This window comes from Anomalospiza imberbis, chromosome 3 (genome assembly GCF_031753505.1).
Source record: "Anomalospiza imberbis isolate Cuckoo-Finch-1a 21T00152 chromosome 3, ASM3175350v1, whole genome shotgun sequence".
Taxonomy (NCBI): Eukaryota; Metazoa; Chordata; class Aves; order Passeriformes; family Viduidae; genus Anomalospiza; species Anomalospiza imberbis.
In genome coordinates, this window is record NC_089683.1 from 46,289,113 (window position 1) to 46,306,093 (window position 16,981).

Sequence of the window (16,981 nt, forward strand, 5' to 3'; positions counted from 1 at the left end):
AAATGCATGCACACTATCTCTGTATTTATATATGTATGAACAGCTGCTCATTCTCTACTGCATCTTTCAGATTTTAAGAAAATCAAAACAGTATCAAAATACTAACAGTCATGCTTGGATTGCTCAGAAGCTGCCTGTGTCAAATCTATAGAATCTATATATAGTGCATAGGTTATATGGGCCTTATGGGAATTGCTTGAACTGAAGAAATGAATCACTGATTATCTCTCAGTGCCAGGATGCTGCAAACTGAACAGAACTAACCCAATGGTCACCGTTATTAACAACTTTTCATATGAAATAGGATAATTTATCTAGCACTATCAAGGGATTTTAAAAAGTTTTTACGATATTTTTAAATAGCTCCACCCACCATAAGCTGCTATTATAATTACTGTTATACTATACCACAAGTGTGGCCTTTGAAATCTCAAGCAGCCATAAGTCTAACAGGACTATGCAAATTTTGGTAGCCTGCATCTCATCTCAAAGCTCCTAAACTTAAAGCAGCTCTTATTGAACTGCATCTCAAAACAATTTGGTCCCTAGATGTCAGGTAATTGCTGTAGAATTGGTCTCCTTTTAATTGCAAGGAGTAGTTTTTAAAATACCTACTTTTAAAAATACCTACTTTTGTGTTATTTCAGTATTCAGTGTCAAGTGCTTGCTTTCCGCAGAGAGCACAAAATAGAAAAACAACAGCAGCAGCAAAATCAACTGCTTGCTAGGATTTCTCTCCTAGTTCACACAGAAGAAGGTATTTTTGCGGCTGACCCAGAATTGATAACAAATGAGATTTGTTCAGATACGCATGCCTGTAAGTCACAGCCTAGCCAAATATCTAATTTAAGCACAGGTGCCACTTAAGCAAGAAAACGTCTTTCCATCCTAACCATCTGAAGAGGCTATTGATACCCACCACTACTGCTTGCACATGATATCAAGAGCCTCTCCTGCTGCAGTTCAGGCACTTCAACCATTACAAGGAGCTCCCAGGCTTTGTCCAAAATGCTGCTCCTGCCTGCCCCTGAGAGAAGACCAACATTGTGGGTTAGGCTGGCTCACTGGTCACCGAGTTAGAAAGCACAACACTGCAGTTCAACAGCTTGAACTCATAGCCAAATTGTGGCACATGGGTCTATTCCAGCCATCTGCTCTGAGGAGCGTGTGCCTGCAAACCCCGTGATGATCAGCACATCATGGAAGTGCAGGAGAGAGCTCACTGTGAGGATGTGCACCCATAAGCCTTAAAATTCATATCCTCTAAAACTTAATTTCCTTGCCTAACATTTCTTCTCCTTTACCTGCTATAAGCAGTCTCAGATACCAGCCTTGCATCCAGAGCTACAGAAGCACAAACACGCACACATGCCATGTCTGTGTATCCATCCAACAAACCCAGGCCTCTGTACACACACACCCCCCACAGCCACAAGGCACATCAAGGAAACTCGCCACCAGGCACACATCATTTACCATACAGGTAAACCCTTGCTGATAAGGATGCATGCACATGCTCCATATGCCTGTAACACAGACAACAAACCCAGCCTCAATAAAAAACACATCATCTCTTGCACTCAGCAACCCTGCGTCCCTAAGCAGAAACAGCCTGAGTGTCACACAGTGCTCCCCTGCATACTGCTTGTGCCCGCCCTTCTGTCCTTCTGTCACCCCTCAAGTGTGCAGGCTGTTCCAGACCTGGGGCTCTGTGTCTGTGTGTCTGTGTGTCTGTGTGTCTGTGTGTCTGTGTGTGTGTGCAAGAAATGGGTGAGTTTTAAGTGTCTAGGAGTGCATGGCCGTGACGGGGTGGCTGCACGCACGTGGTGCCGGCAGGTCTGTGAGGCCATGTGGGATCGGTGCTGTGTGGTGCCTGTGCGAGCGCGGCACACACGGGGATGTGCTGCGCGGTGTGAGTGAGCACACGCGTGGAGCGCTGCGCTGTGTGGAAAAGTGCATTGCGGGGGAGTGTCGAGTGCTGCAAATACAAGCAGCAGTCCTGTCAGTTTCGCGTGTGCTCATACAGCGCGGTGCCGTGTGTCATTTTCTGCGTGCGTGTGACGGTCCCCGTGCGGCGGCCGCGGCGTGTCTGGGCGAGCGCCCCGCAGCCTGCGCGATGCCGGGAGCGCACGGGCGCACGGTGCTGTCTCCCCGTGGGGCAGCCGTGACACCCGGCCAGCGCGGGCAGCCATCGGTCCCCGCACGGGGATGTCCGGGTGCGACAGCCGCGTGCGCGGGGCACCCGCAGTACCTGCCGAAATGTCCCAGGGAGTCGAAGAGCCGCTCGGAGCTGAGAGCCATGGCGGGGCGGCTGCAAGCCGGGAGCCTCCGCGTCGCTGTCCCGGCGGTGCGGGGAAGAGGCGCTGTCCCGTCCCGTCCCGTCCCGTCCCGTCCCGTCCCGTCCGTCCCCAGCCCGCCCCCAGCGCCCGCCCGGCCCCAGCGCCCCGCCCGCCGCGAGGGGAATGGGCGGGCGGGCGGGCGGGAATAACGGGCGTGCCCAGCAGCTCCCCGCTGGAACCGGGAGCCGGCCCCGGCAGCGGGACCCGGGAGCCGGACCTGGCAACTCCCTTGGTGGCGGCCCTGCGCGCCCCGGGCTGGCTCCGGGCCAGTGCCAGCCCCCGTGTCGCCACTGTGGAGCCTTGGCTCCCGGGCGAGCGGTTCGACCTCCCGCATGACCGAGCGCCTCAGCCCCTTCATGTTTTTCATGTTAAAACGAAACTAAAGGAGGCAGTTATGTGCTTACCATCCTCCTGTTACAATCCAATAATCCAATATATTTAGGCTGGAGTGTATTTCATATGGACGTTTTGAATTAAAGGAGGGTAAAACCATTTCTTTTTTCCGCAGGGCAATATCAGAATAATTTTTAGTAGCCTTACAATCTGCACTGCTATTTGGATACATCACCTTTCTCCCCTGCCCCCAAAGTTTTAGCACACAATGTAAAATAGAATTATCATTTAATAAAAGTAAAATATGTAACATGTCCCATATCTGCTTGACCGTCATTAGTTCTCAAATTTGTAACGAAGCATTTGGACTTACTTTTGTGCCTTGCCCATAGGAGGCCAAGATAATCACTTTGAATTTGTTTGAGGATTAGCAAAGCGAGTTGCAACAGAAGATCATTGTAATTAGTTTAGCAGAGGGTTTTGTTGGAACAGATACACTTTAGCAGTCCAGTCACTCTAGGCTCTGATAATCAGGCAAAATACAGGGAAAAAAATCCCAAAACTGTTGCAGGTGCAGCTCTCATATTTAAGGCTTGTCTTCCCTAGAGAGCTTCATTTCCCTTCTCAGACAGATACAAGTTGCAAGCTTTCCCTGCTCAGAGAAAGGCGGTGGACCAGATGCCCTCCTAAGTCCCCTTCCAACCTAAGTTGTTTTATGATTCTGTGATGAAAGACACATTTTCCAGCAGATTGCATTCTCTCTTTCTGGGCTGCTCTGTTGAAAAACACAGAAGACCAAAACCAAATCAAAACTAATCGCCAAAAAAGCCCCCTAGTAAATTCAACCTTATTACTTGTGTACTTCATTTTTTAGGAAGCACAGGAAAAGCTCAGAGGTAAATCCCTATTAAATGCCTGGAAGTCAACCTTCTGTCTCCAAAACACTGAGACTCTGCTGCTCCACAGGGAAATGTGCCTTTAAGAGGCTCTGGCACCAAGCAACTACCACAACTGTTCCTCTGCACAGAGCAGATGTTGGGGCTTCAGGGTGACAATCTGTTCCAGCATAGACCTGGAAAAAGCAGATGTTTGTCAGGCTCTTTGGCTCTGAGTGACTCCTGACCACACCAGCAAAATGAGCAAATAGTAAGTTACACAACCTGAATAATGAGTTCAGCAGAGGATTGCTCCTTGCAGCTGATGAGTTGTGAGACCACTCACCACATCCACCAGCTCTGAAGGCTTTGCTACTTCTGACAAAGCTCCCCATATATCTCTGTGCATCTGCAAGGGACATTTTTAACACTGAACCTAGACTTTGTTGCAGTTCCTTTCTTAGGCTACGTAAGCCAGAAAGCCTAAGGATAGATCTTTTTTCTTTTGGTATGAATTTTTTAATTGCTTCAGTTTTACCTTAAAAATGCCAGCATTAAATTTAATCATCCTGGGGTTTTGGGGGTTCTTTGGTGTCTTTTTGGGGTGTTTTTTCCTGCAGAATGTTTTTCAGGTTCAAAATGGTATGTGCTTGAATCCGGCACAGGTACTTTAACAAAGCATTTCTTTCTTCAAAGAGCCACACTAGCCAAATAATTATTTGCATAAACAAACACCAATGAATAGTAAACATTCTGGTTAAATATTGCATTGCTGGTCATGTGCCCGGTTTTAATGTCTTGCTTCCTAAGTAAATGAATCAGTTTTCTGTATCTTTACAGTGAGTAGGGAATATCTAATTTTGGTGTAAAATTCGAGCACAAGAGAAAACCTAATCCCTTTCTGTGCCATTTTTAAGCCCAAAAAGATCCATTAATAATAAATTATTCATAAATTTCTCTTTACAATCTCTTGTAGGCATTCTTGTACACATTTCTATGCTTGTCTCTTTGATAATATCATGACTTTACTGCCCATAGCAAAGGAAAGAAATTTGCACACACTCCTATTAAAATTAATAACAAACTCCCACATGCCTGCATTTCTAAGGGTTATTAATGTAATGTCTTTAATGTCTGCTCTCCTAAACTTGTGGTGATCAGAGATTTGCCTTGTTTCTTTCAAGCCTGTGAAGATGCACTACAAGGTTCAAGCTTGCCTTTTCTCCTATCCTGTTATGCCAATCCTACATGAAGTAGTAACTGTGCATTTAGTCCCCATCATTCCTGACTGAGATGTTTTTCACCAGGCACCTGGAAATAGTCATAGCACTGTTCTCATACAATACACGGCTCTCTTCCCAAAGGATGGTGCTCCATGATAACTCTTGTGCAACAGAAACTACAGGGAACATCAAAGAAGGCATGATAGATTTCTGTAATTAAAATGTGTCACGGTAGGCCATCCACATCTAAACTCTACTTACTGAAGAATTTTAGGGATTTTATTAGGGATTTATTCAGAAGAAACCAAAGCAAGGTTGTGATCCCTTTCCTATAATGTCTTCAGGTGGAAGCATCAAAGGTGTTCACAACAGACAAACACTCTTCGGGGTATTCTAGAAGTTTAAAATGTTGGTCTTTTAATCCTGCAAGGGGAATGTGCAATAGTTCATCACAAGAAAATTTGAGTTAACCTCATTTCTGGCATTCACAAGCAGGCTGTTGTTCCAACAGGGACATTTGATACTGCACAGTCCTTGAGGAAGGAGTGAACTTTACAATGTGTAACAGGAGATGAGACAGCTTACAAAATAATCTCCTTCAGTCTGACATTCCCACTAGGAAAAATCCAGGACCTACTGGTAAGGCCTGTTCATGGTCTCCCCTTTTTTAAGTCAATTAAGAGTGTCACCAATGCATGAGAGGTGTCAGAGGAACGTGCCTCTGACGTGGTTCTAATACATCCATGTATGTACACAGAGTTTCACATTGCAGCTGAACCCAAAACACTAAAGTGGTGTGGATGGCAGATAACTGGCGGTGTTGCCAACACAGTTCCATGGACACAGATAATGACTTCTTAAATAGAGCCAATTCCTGACCCATCTGTTCCCCCACTTCCATTGGCAAGGTTTGTAGATCAGAGACGACGAGCAGTGCAGGAACTGCAAGAAACAAGAAACACAGTTGATCTTCCTACTGCCTACTCTCCCCCAGGCTTTCACGTAGACTCCATCATGAGTGCTTTCTTGACATCTGCTTTTATCACACTAGTGAAAAAAACCCTTACTGAAATCAACCACAACACATCTTGAATGTAACCTCTCACTTCCTGTTTTGAAGTTAGAAATTTCTGTTCCCTTGCAGGAAAAATAAAACCTGCAGGATCTATGGCAAACATATTTATCAATGAAAACACAGCTTCTAGAGAGTAAGCCCAAAACAAGCTTTACTTGCATAAACGTGTGTCAGCCGTTGAATTGCTGGTGTTGAAGAACACTTGCAGAAAACTTGTCTTTATGAAAGGTTAGGCAGTCGTGCAGAAGTTACTTTTATCTGCTAGAAAGTAAACGAAGGCATTATAAGCCATTTACTTTGGCAGTTTGGAAGTCTTGCAATTACACTGCAGTAGCTTGTTCATCATTTTACATTTAACAGACTTACAAACATGGTCAGCAGTGTAGCAAGCAGGCTGATAAAGCAGATCAGCACATGTACCCTGCTAAGCAAAAACTTTTGAGATTCTTCTGAACTACAAGGAAGGAAATCTGCAATTCCCTGATTTCTCAGGAGTCCAAGCACTCAGTCTGCAAGAACCAGAGCTGTAGCAAGGTTGATGGGAGAGTGGTTTGTTGGCAGCTGCTGCAAATATGCTCAATATACCTTGTTTTCCTTCCTCCTGCTGCTCAAAGCAGGCCAGGCAGGCATGAGGCAGTGGCAGCAGCCCAAAGTCATCCACTATGGCTTTGGCTATATTTTTTCTTCCACTGTGTCCTGGACAGAGCTCTGGAATAATCATGAGAGGCTCCTCTGGAGAACTCGTTCAGGCTTTGTATTCATTGCAATAAAGGCCCAGATAGGATTTTGAAAGCCTAGAGAGTGTCTCCTAGCTGTACTGTGGGCAACCACAAGGATACAAGCAACCATGACACTTCAGTGTGGACCACTTCAGCTTCACATTTTCAAGAGTTCTTCCTCCACAGTGTGCTTTTGTATTTAGTTATTGCAGCCATACAGATGTTGAATGTATATGAACAGAGTGTTTCATCATGGAAACTTTCTTTGCTGGTCCAATATGAATAAATACACTCCTTGAATAATCTTAAAATCATACAGAAATTCAGAAAAGCAGGTTGAATGTTCAGGAGAACAATGAAATCTTTACAGGTCATTACTCCATCTCAAGTCTCTGGGGTAACAGAAGCCCGTTAGTCTATAAGGAAAATGGCAATGAGAATTTATCTGAATATTGTTTCAGTTTTGGACTACATGTACAGGATATACACATAGAGTTTGCCTTTTAGGGAAAGTAGAAGCTAAACTCCATGATAACTTCACAACAGAGCTCTTCAGGAGGTCTAAAAGACAGACCCATCTGATAAGGTCATTAAAATACATTTTAGCAGAAGTTTAAAGAGAAATTCTGAGGAGAGTGCTGTAATTAAACAAAACACACCACACTCAAAATCCCATCTTTGATTTTTATTCAATTATTATGAAAGAGGGCAGATCTAGATATAAGGAAGAAATTCTTCCCTGTGAGGGTGGTGAGGCACTGGAACAGGTTGCCCAGAGAAGCTGTGGATGTCCCGTCCCTGGCAGTGTTCAAGGACAGATCGGATGGGGCTCTGCTGGTCTAGTGGAAGTACTGTCCGCAGCAGGGAGACTGGAACTGGATGATCTTTAAGCTTCCTTCCAACCCAAACCATTGTATGATTCCATCATTATTCCCTTAGTAGGCTTCCTCCCTTCCTGCGTTACCAGTGATCCCACAATGGCCAGGACACAGCACCAGAAAGCACACCAGCAGACACAGGCTCAGTGGCAAATATTCTCTCAGTTCTGTCTGCTCTAAGGTTTTCACCACAACTTCCTGGACACTAATGTGACCAGTAAAGTGACTGTGTGGCCTTGTGAACTCCCTAGAGACCTCCTAAAACAGCAGCGGTGACTGCAACAGCAGTGCTAGCAAATTATTCTTTGCCAATCTGTATTTAGTTGGGGAACCAAGAAGGCCTCTTTGGAGTATGCATCATTTAAAATATCCTGCATTTCATACTGGTTATGTTTGGATCTTTAGTACCTTTCTTACCAAAAGATATAGATAAGAAAATGCTTCAGAGAGGGTGAAGGGAGCTCACAGTTCAATTCTGTAATCTTGCTAGAAGGAAAACAAAGAAGTGACTAGAATTTATGCTGCATTAGAACCTGAATAAGGAAAAATACAATAACCAAATGGCTCTATACACCAGCAGAAACAAAAATAATAAAAACTAGAAGCTGAAGGTTTAAGCCAGATTCATTAAAATGAGAAACAAGGTCCATGGCCATAGCAGAAATTGTAAATAATTACTGAAACCATCAACCAAAGGAACTGATGGATTCTCTACGCCTTGAAATTTTCTAAATATCATCGAATTAGATGTTTTTCTCTTCTATAGATAGACATCTATTTTCTATATAGAGATATTCTCATATACAGATAGTATTTATCAAATGAATTATATAATAAACCAAGTTGAAAGTCTGTATCTTTCATTATGCAAATGATCAGACATGCAAGATGTGCCTTCTAACTTACAAATATATTCAGTGAGAAAACTGATGAGGAGAAATTTTTGTTGCAGCTGATTAGTAAAACCACGCTGGCAATTACTGAATTCCTTTCACTGCTGCCATGCCAGTGTTTGGAGCTGTTTTTGAAAACTGGACTTCCTTTGGGACCTCAAAGAAAAGCATTGTGGCTCCTTACCAGTGCTTAACAGTGCAGAAAAAACCAGCAGCACATCATGTTAGCTTAAGCTCTTTAGCATGATTAACAAAGGACACAGATCTGACAGGGTTAGATGAAGTGATTTAGGATGATACCAGTACCAGGTGTCTGCTCCATGCCCTCTGCTTGATGCCTCAGCAAATATATGGTCTGTGAAACTGCCTGGATGAGTTTCAGATTTCATATTATTTGGCCCTCTCTGTGTTGGCAGACACATGGGCTGGACCTGAGTGCCAGTAGTATCTTAAACCCCTGCATTTGGACTCCCAGATCCTGTCTGTTGGTGGTCTCAGCAAGGAGGAAGTGGCAGCACAGATTTCAGAGCAGGAAGGACGCCAAGAACAAGTACCTCAGGGATCTGGAATGCATACTGTGTGTACTGTACACTGCAAAATAACACCCTGGCTAATAAAGCAGACCATGCGTCAACAGGAGCTACTCGTTTTCTAATGCAATATGACTTTAACATATGGTAAAGAGCAATGAAGAGTAACTGAAATTTTTGAGAAAAAAATACTTCCTTAGTGCAAGAAAAGTACCAAAAACAAGAGACACATTTTGTGTGTGTTTCACAAAAATCACATGGAGGCTATATGTGGATATGCATCCAGATGTTTTCAGATACTCTCACCAAAAATTCTAGTTTGGAATCAAAGATTTTAGACAACTTTGTCAACAGATTTAAAAACTATTGCCACACACAATTATAGAAGCACAATTACTCTGCATACCATTTAGGGACACAGAATGCCACGGGTGAATTTGCATTCTCTGGGCTGCTTGCATTTAGGCTTTGAAGAGTCAAAGAAAAAGGAGGCTGACTTTCCAAAGACACATGCAAGCATCCCTCACTCAGAAAACTCAATCTCAAGATGATGCTGGCCATATAAACACTTTAAAGATTTGAATATTGCTGCCAAGCTGAGGCAGGTGAAATCCACAAATGGCTAAAAAGCAAATCCATACTCTAATTTTACAACCGTGCCAAAGCACACCCCAATAGAAAACCTTGTGCCAAGTCCTGTGGCCAGGTCTGTTGTTTCTTCAGAGGTATGGAGAAGCCACTGTCATGAAGCAGTACTCCAGATGGGTTTTTCCATGCTAAAGTAGAACAAGGGAAACAGAAGTAGGAGAAGATAACGCCAAAGCCAGGCAGCACAGATGGATAACACTGCAACAAGGACCTTCCAGGAGAATCCCTACCAACAGGTGGTCTTGTCTGTCCTTGAAGGCACACCACCACTCCTAGACAACAGAGGCAAGAAAAATTACACAGTTTGTAAATTCATTTGAGCAAAGTTCACTGGCAATTTTGGCTATTATGCACTTAACTGTAACTGATTTCCTGTAGAAGGTAAATCATATCTGAGTAAAAAATCCCACAAGAGATGTCATTTCATACTCTGTAGCACATACACCCTGCACCAAAAAACCTTTGCATTTCCTGTGCCTCCCTTTGCTTAAAGCAGCTATCCACAACCACTGCTAGCTTAACCTGATACCAGCTGAAGCTGTCCCTCCTTTTCACTTCTAAAACTGGCATGTGTGGTTGTTCCAGATTTGCAGGGTCCTGTGCTCTTTAGACAAATATGTAAGTACAAATGAACTTTGGTGACATGCTAGAGAAGCCAATGTCCTATCCAAGGCATTTCAGCTGCTTTGCTTTCACTTTGATACACTCAGCTCTTCAGTCTTGCAGTGAAAATGACCTGGACTACACCGTGGTTTTTTTTTTTTTCCAGTTACTTTACTCCCAGATGACCCACTTTATTCCTTTACTGGATTTCTGACGCCTGCTATATGCTGTAAGACCACAGTGAGGCAGGTATGCTCAGCAAGTTCTTGCCAAGCCTTTGGGATTAACAGTTTGTTTAGTATTCCTCCTACACCCTGTCATGCTGGCCTGTGTGAGATTTCAAGCAGAAAGCAGTGATTATTCAGGATGCTGCTCCTGTTACTTTTGAATTTGTTTGGCTGCCTCAAGAGGGACTGAACTAAGACTGCACAGGCTCGAGGACTTCCAGTCCTCTCAAGACAATTATTTTAAGGTACTAAATATTGTTTCTGTTCAAAACAAATCACACAGGATACACAGCTGAGTTTTCCTAAGGGCATTATTAAAATGCACTTGATTTTAATACCAACTCAAACCACTCAGTGTTTTGACAGCTCAAAACTCAGCAACTCAGAAAACTAAAGGAGTGATTTTGTGTGCTAACTATACATCACCTGCTTCTCTGAGATTCCCCAATATACAAACAAAATCATCCCACGACAGTTACTCCTGACATAAACTTGGCTCGATGGAAAAATTTGGTCCACCATCCTACAACACTACTTCAATTCAGATGGAAAAAACAGGCAAAGAGTTGTGAAATGAAAGAAGTAAAATAGTGAGGCTCTGCATTTTCTTCCATTTGTTTGAAAAACATCAAGCTGTGATTGATTTGAAGCATACATGAAGAAGATAGAGGGGACCAAAAAAAAGGAAAATTTGTGGCTTTGGATGTGTTACCAAAGTGCTTGTTCCAACAAGCTGGGTCTCTTCCTTGGTAAAGAAAAATGAGCTGAATTTTTTTTTTTTTCATTAGAATTGCCAATTCAGTAATGTTGAAATATCTTGTGGAAAGGCTAAGACTTTGGCAAAGTTTCAGAGGAGCCCACATTTGTCCTAAGCATTTGCTCAGCACCATTCCCTGGCTGCCTGACAAGGACTCATCTACTAGCAACACAAGTTGGTCTATTTTCAACTTCTCAGGAGCCCACAGGCCCACAATTTCCCGGATGAAACTTGCTGAGTTTCATCATTTCAGACATTTCCAGCTGAGATATTTCTTGCTGCTTTTTCCACTGCCGAGGTTGCAAGTCCCTTCCATAGAGAATCTGATGTATTGGAGTTTTGCAGCTAGGTGGAACAAGACCAGAATACCTTGTGACAGTGTCTGAGAAGGCTCCCAGCACAAGCTCCTAACTCAGCTGTTGCTCCATAGGCAACAGGCACTGGAGTGAGCAACAGGCACTGCTTGTGCACAGATGTGAGCTGTGATTGCTATGGCACATTGCAAATGCCAAGAACAGTAGATTGAAGAGAGGGAAACTGCAGTGATGGATGGACAGAGGCTCACCCTGAACAGTGTTTCCTTGAAACCTGGAGGTGATTCTTGCAGCTTTACTGTGGCCTTTTGCAAATGGGGAGGGGAGATGATGATGCTTGAAGAGAATGTACAATGTCCTCAGCAAGAAAAAGCGTAAAACAACTAAAGATGGGGCAGCTCTTAATCTCTCTTCTCTCTGACTGCCTTTTAACTGGCAATCAGAAGCAAAGTCAAGATTTAGTGGAACATGATGGTGTCTATCCAAGAAGTCCACATGATCCATCTGCTGGGTGCTGGTGGTAATAGGACTTCCTTTAAGGAATATTCAACACCACAGGTCCAAGTAGCTTGGGAAAAAGAGACACATCTCCTATGCACCTTTACTGACAAGAGACTCAAAGGTATGCACAGACTGTTTCTATCCCACTGTCTCAGCAGAGACTGTGTCCATGCTAAACCCTGGATGCTGGCAGCTGCAGCAACACAAAACTCAGCCCCAGCTTCAAAATCCATCCAGAAAGTAGGGAATTAATCACCATGCAGGGAATAAAGCTGTGTACATTGTACTGTAACTTCCAGGATGGTTGCCACCTCGACACGCTTCTCATGTGATCCAAAGGCAAGGTTTTATTAGCAGAACTAGTTGCATGAGTATCTTGAGGAAACAGAGCAAGAGCTGCTGTTGCTGAAGGAGAACCCCCATGAAATCCTTGGGTGTTCTCCTCTCAGTTTCCCAGTTGCCTTCTAATACCCCTTCACTCTGTTTTCTCCCATCATCACCCTTTCTCCTCTGGTTCATCTCCCTCAAATTCTAAAGGAGCTGGTGAACACTGGCCAAAGACCAGCTAGGACTTGTGAGCAGCTCTCAGGGGAAGCTATCCCAGGAGGGTGCGGGTGATCCCCTGCATGCTGCTGGTGGTCAGCTCCATGGTCTCCGCTCTCTGAGCTCAACAAAAGTGTGCCCACACCACAGGTGCAGCTCAGGGCCACTGCCTGCACACCACTGCCTCTCACTGACTGCAGTGGATGGGACTCCATAGCTATGAGCAAAGATCCTGTTCCTAGCAGTGTTCCCTCTACGCTCACCCATGCCTTCACCTGCCAAGGGCTGTGCATGGGCTGTAGGACCCTATGCCTCTGCTGAGGAGCACGAAACAAGACATGGCTGGGCTCTCCTCCACTATTTAGGCAAGGACAGCAGCAAAGTTGTGAGCTGTGGAACACCTTCTCTGACACCAGGAGGTGACCTCCTCCCTGTCCCCTCAGTCATCACAGCTTGCAACATCCCTGGATGACCTCAACAACCTATCAACACATTTGAATCAGAGCAGCAAATAGCATCTTCCTACCTTCACACACCCCTGCTCTGGGTTCCCAGGTTACTTTGCCGCAAAGGGCATAGCAAAACCATGATCTTTTCTGCACTTGACACCTGGCTTTCACAGCCTGGAAGGTGTCCAGCTGGATGCAGCCCTTCACAGCCCAGGGACTTGAGCCCACATCCTGTGGGGGACTGGCTCTCTCCTGGGGCATGGTGGTTCATGGGCTCAGACCTCAGTTCTCATTTCCAGACAGTGAAGCCACAACTTCTTCAGCCCATCATGTGTCATGCAAACCCAGGGAAAACAGTGCCAGGAGCACCAAATTTTCCCGCACACAGGACCAATACAGGCACTGCCACAGCAAGGGGAAATGAGAAATTACCTGCCAGGCTTCAGCTGCTGTAACACAACCAAGGAGGCTGTAAGCCACCTTCCCTGTCCTTGGAGCAGGGCTCTCTGCATCATCTCACACCGGTACCTGGCAAAAGCACCATTACCTTCTAAAATTTTCTGCCGTTATCCTTCCAGCCGCCAGTAGATGGTGATACTTTATCTCCATCCGACATGCGTGCGTGCACTGCAGTCAGGGAGGCAGCAAGACAGCCTGTTTGAGAAGAGATTAAAAAACAAAAATAAATGCGAAAGTCAGGCTACAGACAACCTCCTGCTTGTGCAGATGCTGATTTTTACAGTCCATCTAATATCCCAAACCTCACTCGGGAGCCCTGGCTAGATTTACAGAGATGAGAAAAACTGCAACTTCAGCTTCCTAGTTGCTTCCTAGTGTGATCCTTTGTATGTACGTGAGTGGGTACATGACAGGAGCACTGAAGGCAGAGCTCTTTATCGAATCTGCATGGTCTGGGCACCAGTGAGATGAAGAAAATGTATTTATCTCTGAGAATGCAAATAACATCCTCCTCATCTCTGACAAAGCAAAATTCCGGAGGTGTTTGGCAATCACTTTCTCTCAAAAGGCTCCCTTTATTTAACAGAGTTCTCTTCCCACTGTAGATGAAAAATAATGTAAATCACTGATCTGCAAAGTCCTCTGTGGAAAATCTGCTCTCATGCTTCCACCTCTTACAAGTTTCCTTCAGAGCCACATTTGTGCAAGAACTGACCAGATCATAAAGAAAAAATAGAACAGATCTGGCTAAATGCTGCTTGAAATTGAAATGGCAATATTTTTGTCATTCCTGATTTATTCATATATCATTTACTTTGGGGCAAGACTGATGTGGTTGTGAGAGATGTGGTCCTAAGCAAAGGCAAAGGGTGGCAGGATAAGAAAGCCCTGCCTAACACTAAGTTGCATGGCCAGCCTGATGCCTCACAGACATGCCAGGAATAACTGACAAAATATGGACCACAGCAAATCTTTCCCTTTTATTGCTCCAATTACAGGCCTGATCTTCCTTTCTCAGAAGCTATGTGGGTTACAGAGGTGATCATTTTGACTGTCCTAAAACCATTGCTAAAACACTCCATTTAGCTGGGAGCCATTTTTTGGCTGTTTCCATCTCCATTGCCAGAAGAAATTACTTTGCAGTCTCATCAGCTCATCCTTGTTCAGCCTGGTTCCACTCCATAGGTGTTCCAGGTTGTGGCTTCAGTGCCACCAGCCTGCACAGAATTTCATAGCATGGGAATTGTCTGGCTCATGGCCTATGAAGGGCAACAGCAGACACCAAACCTCTGGACACCTCGAAGTAGAGAGGACAGGGTGCAACTCAAACTAAAGAGGCTGGGCTTGGTTCGGTAGTTTGCATGAAGGATTAAGATTCTACAGAATCACAGAATGGATGAGGTTAGAAGGCACCACAGAGTGCCCAACCCCCCTGCTCAAGCGGGGTCATCCTAGAGCACAAGGCACAGGATTGTGTCCAGGCAGCTCTTGAACATCTCCCATTAGGGAGACTCCACAATCTCTCTGGGCAGCCTATTCCAGTGCCCAGTCACCCACGCAGTAAAGAAGTTCTGACTCATGTTCAGGTGGAACTTCCAGTGCATCAGTTTCTGTCCATTGCCTCTTGTCCTGTTGCTTGGCACCACCAAGAAAAGCCTGGCTTCATCTTCTGGCAGCCCCCTTGGCAGATACTGATAGATATTGATAAGGTCTTCTCTCACTTATTTCTTCTCAAAGCTGAACAGGCCCAACTCCCTCAGCCTTTCCTTGTAAGAGAGATGCTCTAGACCCCATATCATTCTTGTTACCTTCCACTGGACCCACTCCAGGAGCTCCATATCTCTCTTGTCCTGAGGAGCCCAGAAACGGACACAGCACTCCAGATGTGACCTCTATAGGGCTGAGTAGAGGGGCAGGATCTCCTCCTCAACCTGCTGGCAATGCTTTTCCTAATGTACCCCAGATTGCCATTGGCCTTCTTGGGCAAAAGAACACTGCTGGCTCATGAACAACTTGTTGTCCACAGGGATCCCAGGTCCTTTTCCTCAGAGCTGCTTTCCAGCAGGTCAGCCCCAGCCTGTACTGGTGCCCGGGATTATTCCTCCCCAGGTCCAGGAGCCTGCATTTTTCTTTGTTGAACTTTACACAGTTCTTTGCCCATCTCTCCAACCTGCTGAGTTCCTGCTGAAGAGCTGCACAGCACCCTGAAGTATCAGCCTCTCCAGATCTGTGTCATCAGTGAACTTGCTGAGGAGGCACCTCCCCTTCATCCAAGTAACAGATGGATAACTATTGACCCGTGGGAGCACCACCAGTGACAGGCTTCCAATCAGACCCTGTGCCACTGATCACGACCCTCTGGGATCTGCTGTTCAGCCAGTTCTCAATCACCTCAGTGTCCATTCATCCAGGCCACACTTCCTGAGTTTGCCTATGAGGATGTTGTGAAAGACAGTATCAACATCCTTGCTGAAGCCGAGGTATACCATATTCACTGCTCTCCCCTCATCCCTCCAGGTAGTTGTCACATCACAAAAGGCATTCAGGTTGTTCAAGCAGGATTTACCTTCAGTGAACCAGAGCTAACTATTCCTGATCACCTTCATGTCATCTATATGGATAGAGGTGGCTTCCAGAATGAGACTCTCCATCACCTTTCCAGGGATTGAGGTGAGCATGACAGGACTGTAGTCCCCTGGGTACTCGTTCTTGCCCTTTTTGAAGAACAGGATGACATTTGCTTTCTCTCAGTCCTCAGGCTCCACTCTTGATTGTTACAATCTTTTAGAGATGATCACAAATGGCCTCACTATGGTATCCACCAGCTTTCTCAGCACTCACGGATGCATCCCATCAGGGCCCATGGATTTGTGGCTGCCAAGTTTTCCTAGGTGTTCTCTAACCCAATCCTCCTTGACCAATGGAAAGTCTTCATTCCAAAAGTCCTTAGCCTTGGTCTCCTGGGTCAGAGATTCCTGAGGGATGGTTTTGTCAATGAAGACTGATGCAAAGAAGGCATTCAGCAACTTCAGCTTTCCTCGAGTCTGTGGCTGTAATCATACTTGCTACTCTGCTTCCTCCTCACCCAATTCCAAAGTCCAAAGTATGACCCAACAACATTCTTGGCAACACCTGATATGAGCCCATAACATTATTATGAAATCAGGGATCTAAAATCAGTTCTCCCTTTTACACTAGCAGTCCATGTAGCCCAGCAAAATGGGCAGGCATCTGGGAAGAAAATGGTCTGAGTAAAATCCCCTCCTCAGTTGGGTTCCAACTTCCCTACTGCACAGTTAGCAGCATGTTTTTCCCCTCAAAGTACGATTTTCCAACAACTAATTTGGACTCAAATATCTCTCCCTCTCCCTTTAAAGTCTGAGAAGACAGAAACACAAATTAGAGAGGAACTGTTCAGATTTAGCAAGAGGCTGTAAGCATTTCACCCAATGAAGAGAATAAACATCAGCCAATAATTTTAGAATCCCATAAAAGAGGCAAAAGCCACCCAGGCAGACCTCAGAGAAAGACTTCCAAAATACATGTACAGAAATAGGAGATAAAACAACGAAGGGCAGTCAGCTCCCAGAGGCTCCTGGTCAGAGCAGTAAGGAT

At 45.0% G+C, this 16,981-nt stretch overlaps 1 protein-coding gene across 2 annotated transcripts in view; it reads right to left on the reverse strand.

The window, feature by feature from the left end:
- The window catches only part of SLC22A16 (solute carrier family 22 member 16), a 31,087-nt gene extending 28,677 nt beyond the window's left edge, over positions 1-2,410 (reverse strand). Inside the window, exon 1 of one of the 2 annotated variants that reach the window (XM_068184241.1) lies at positions 2,252-2,410. In XM_068184241.1, coding sequence (XP_068040342.1) covers positions 2,252-2,301 — 50 coding nt within the window. In that variant the 5' untranslated portion in view covers positions 2,302-2,410. Of the gene's footprint in view, positions 1-919; positions 1,034-2,251 lie in introns of those variants that run through there. The other variant, XM_068184244.1, reaches the window with a different exon arrangement.
- Positions 2,411-16,981: the final 14,571 nt, after the last annotated feature.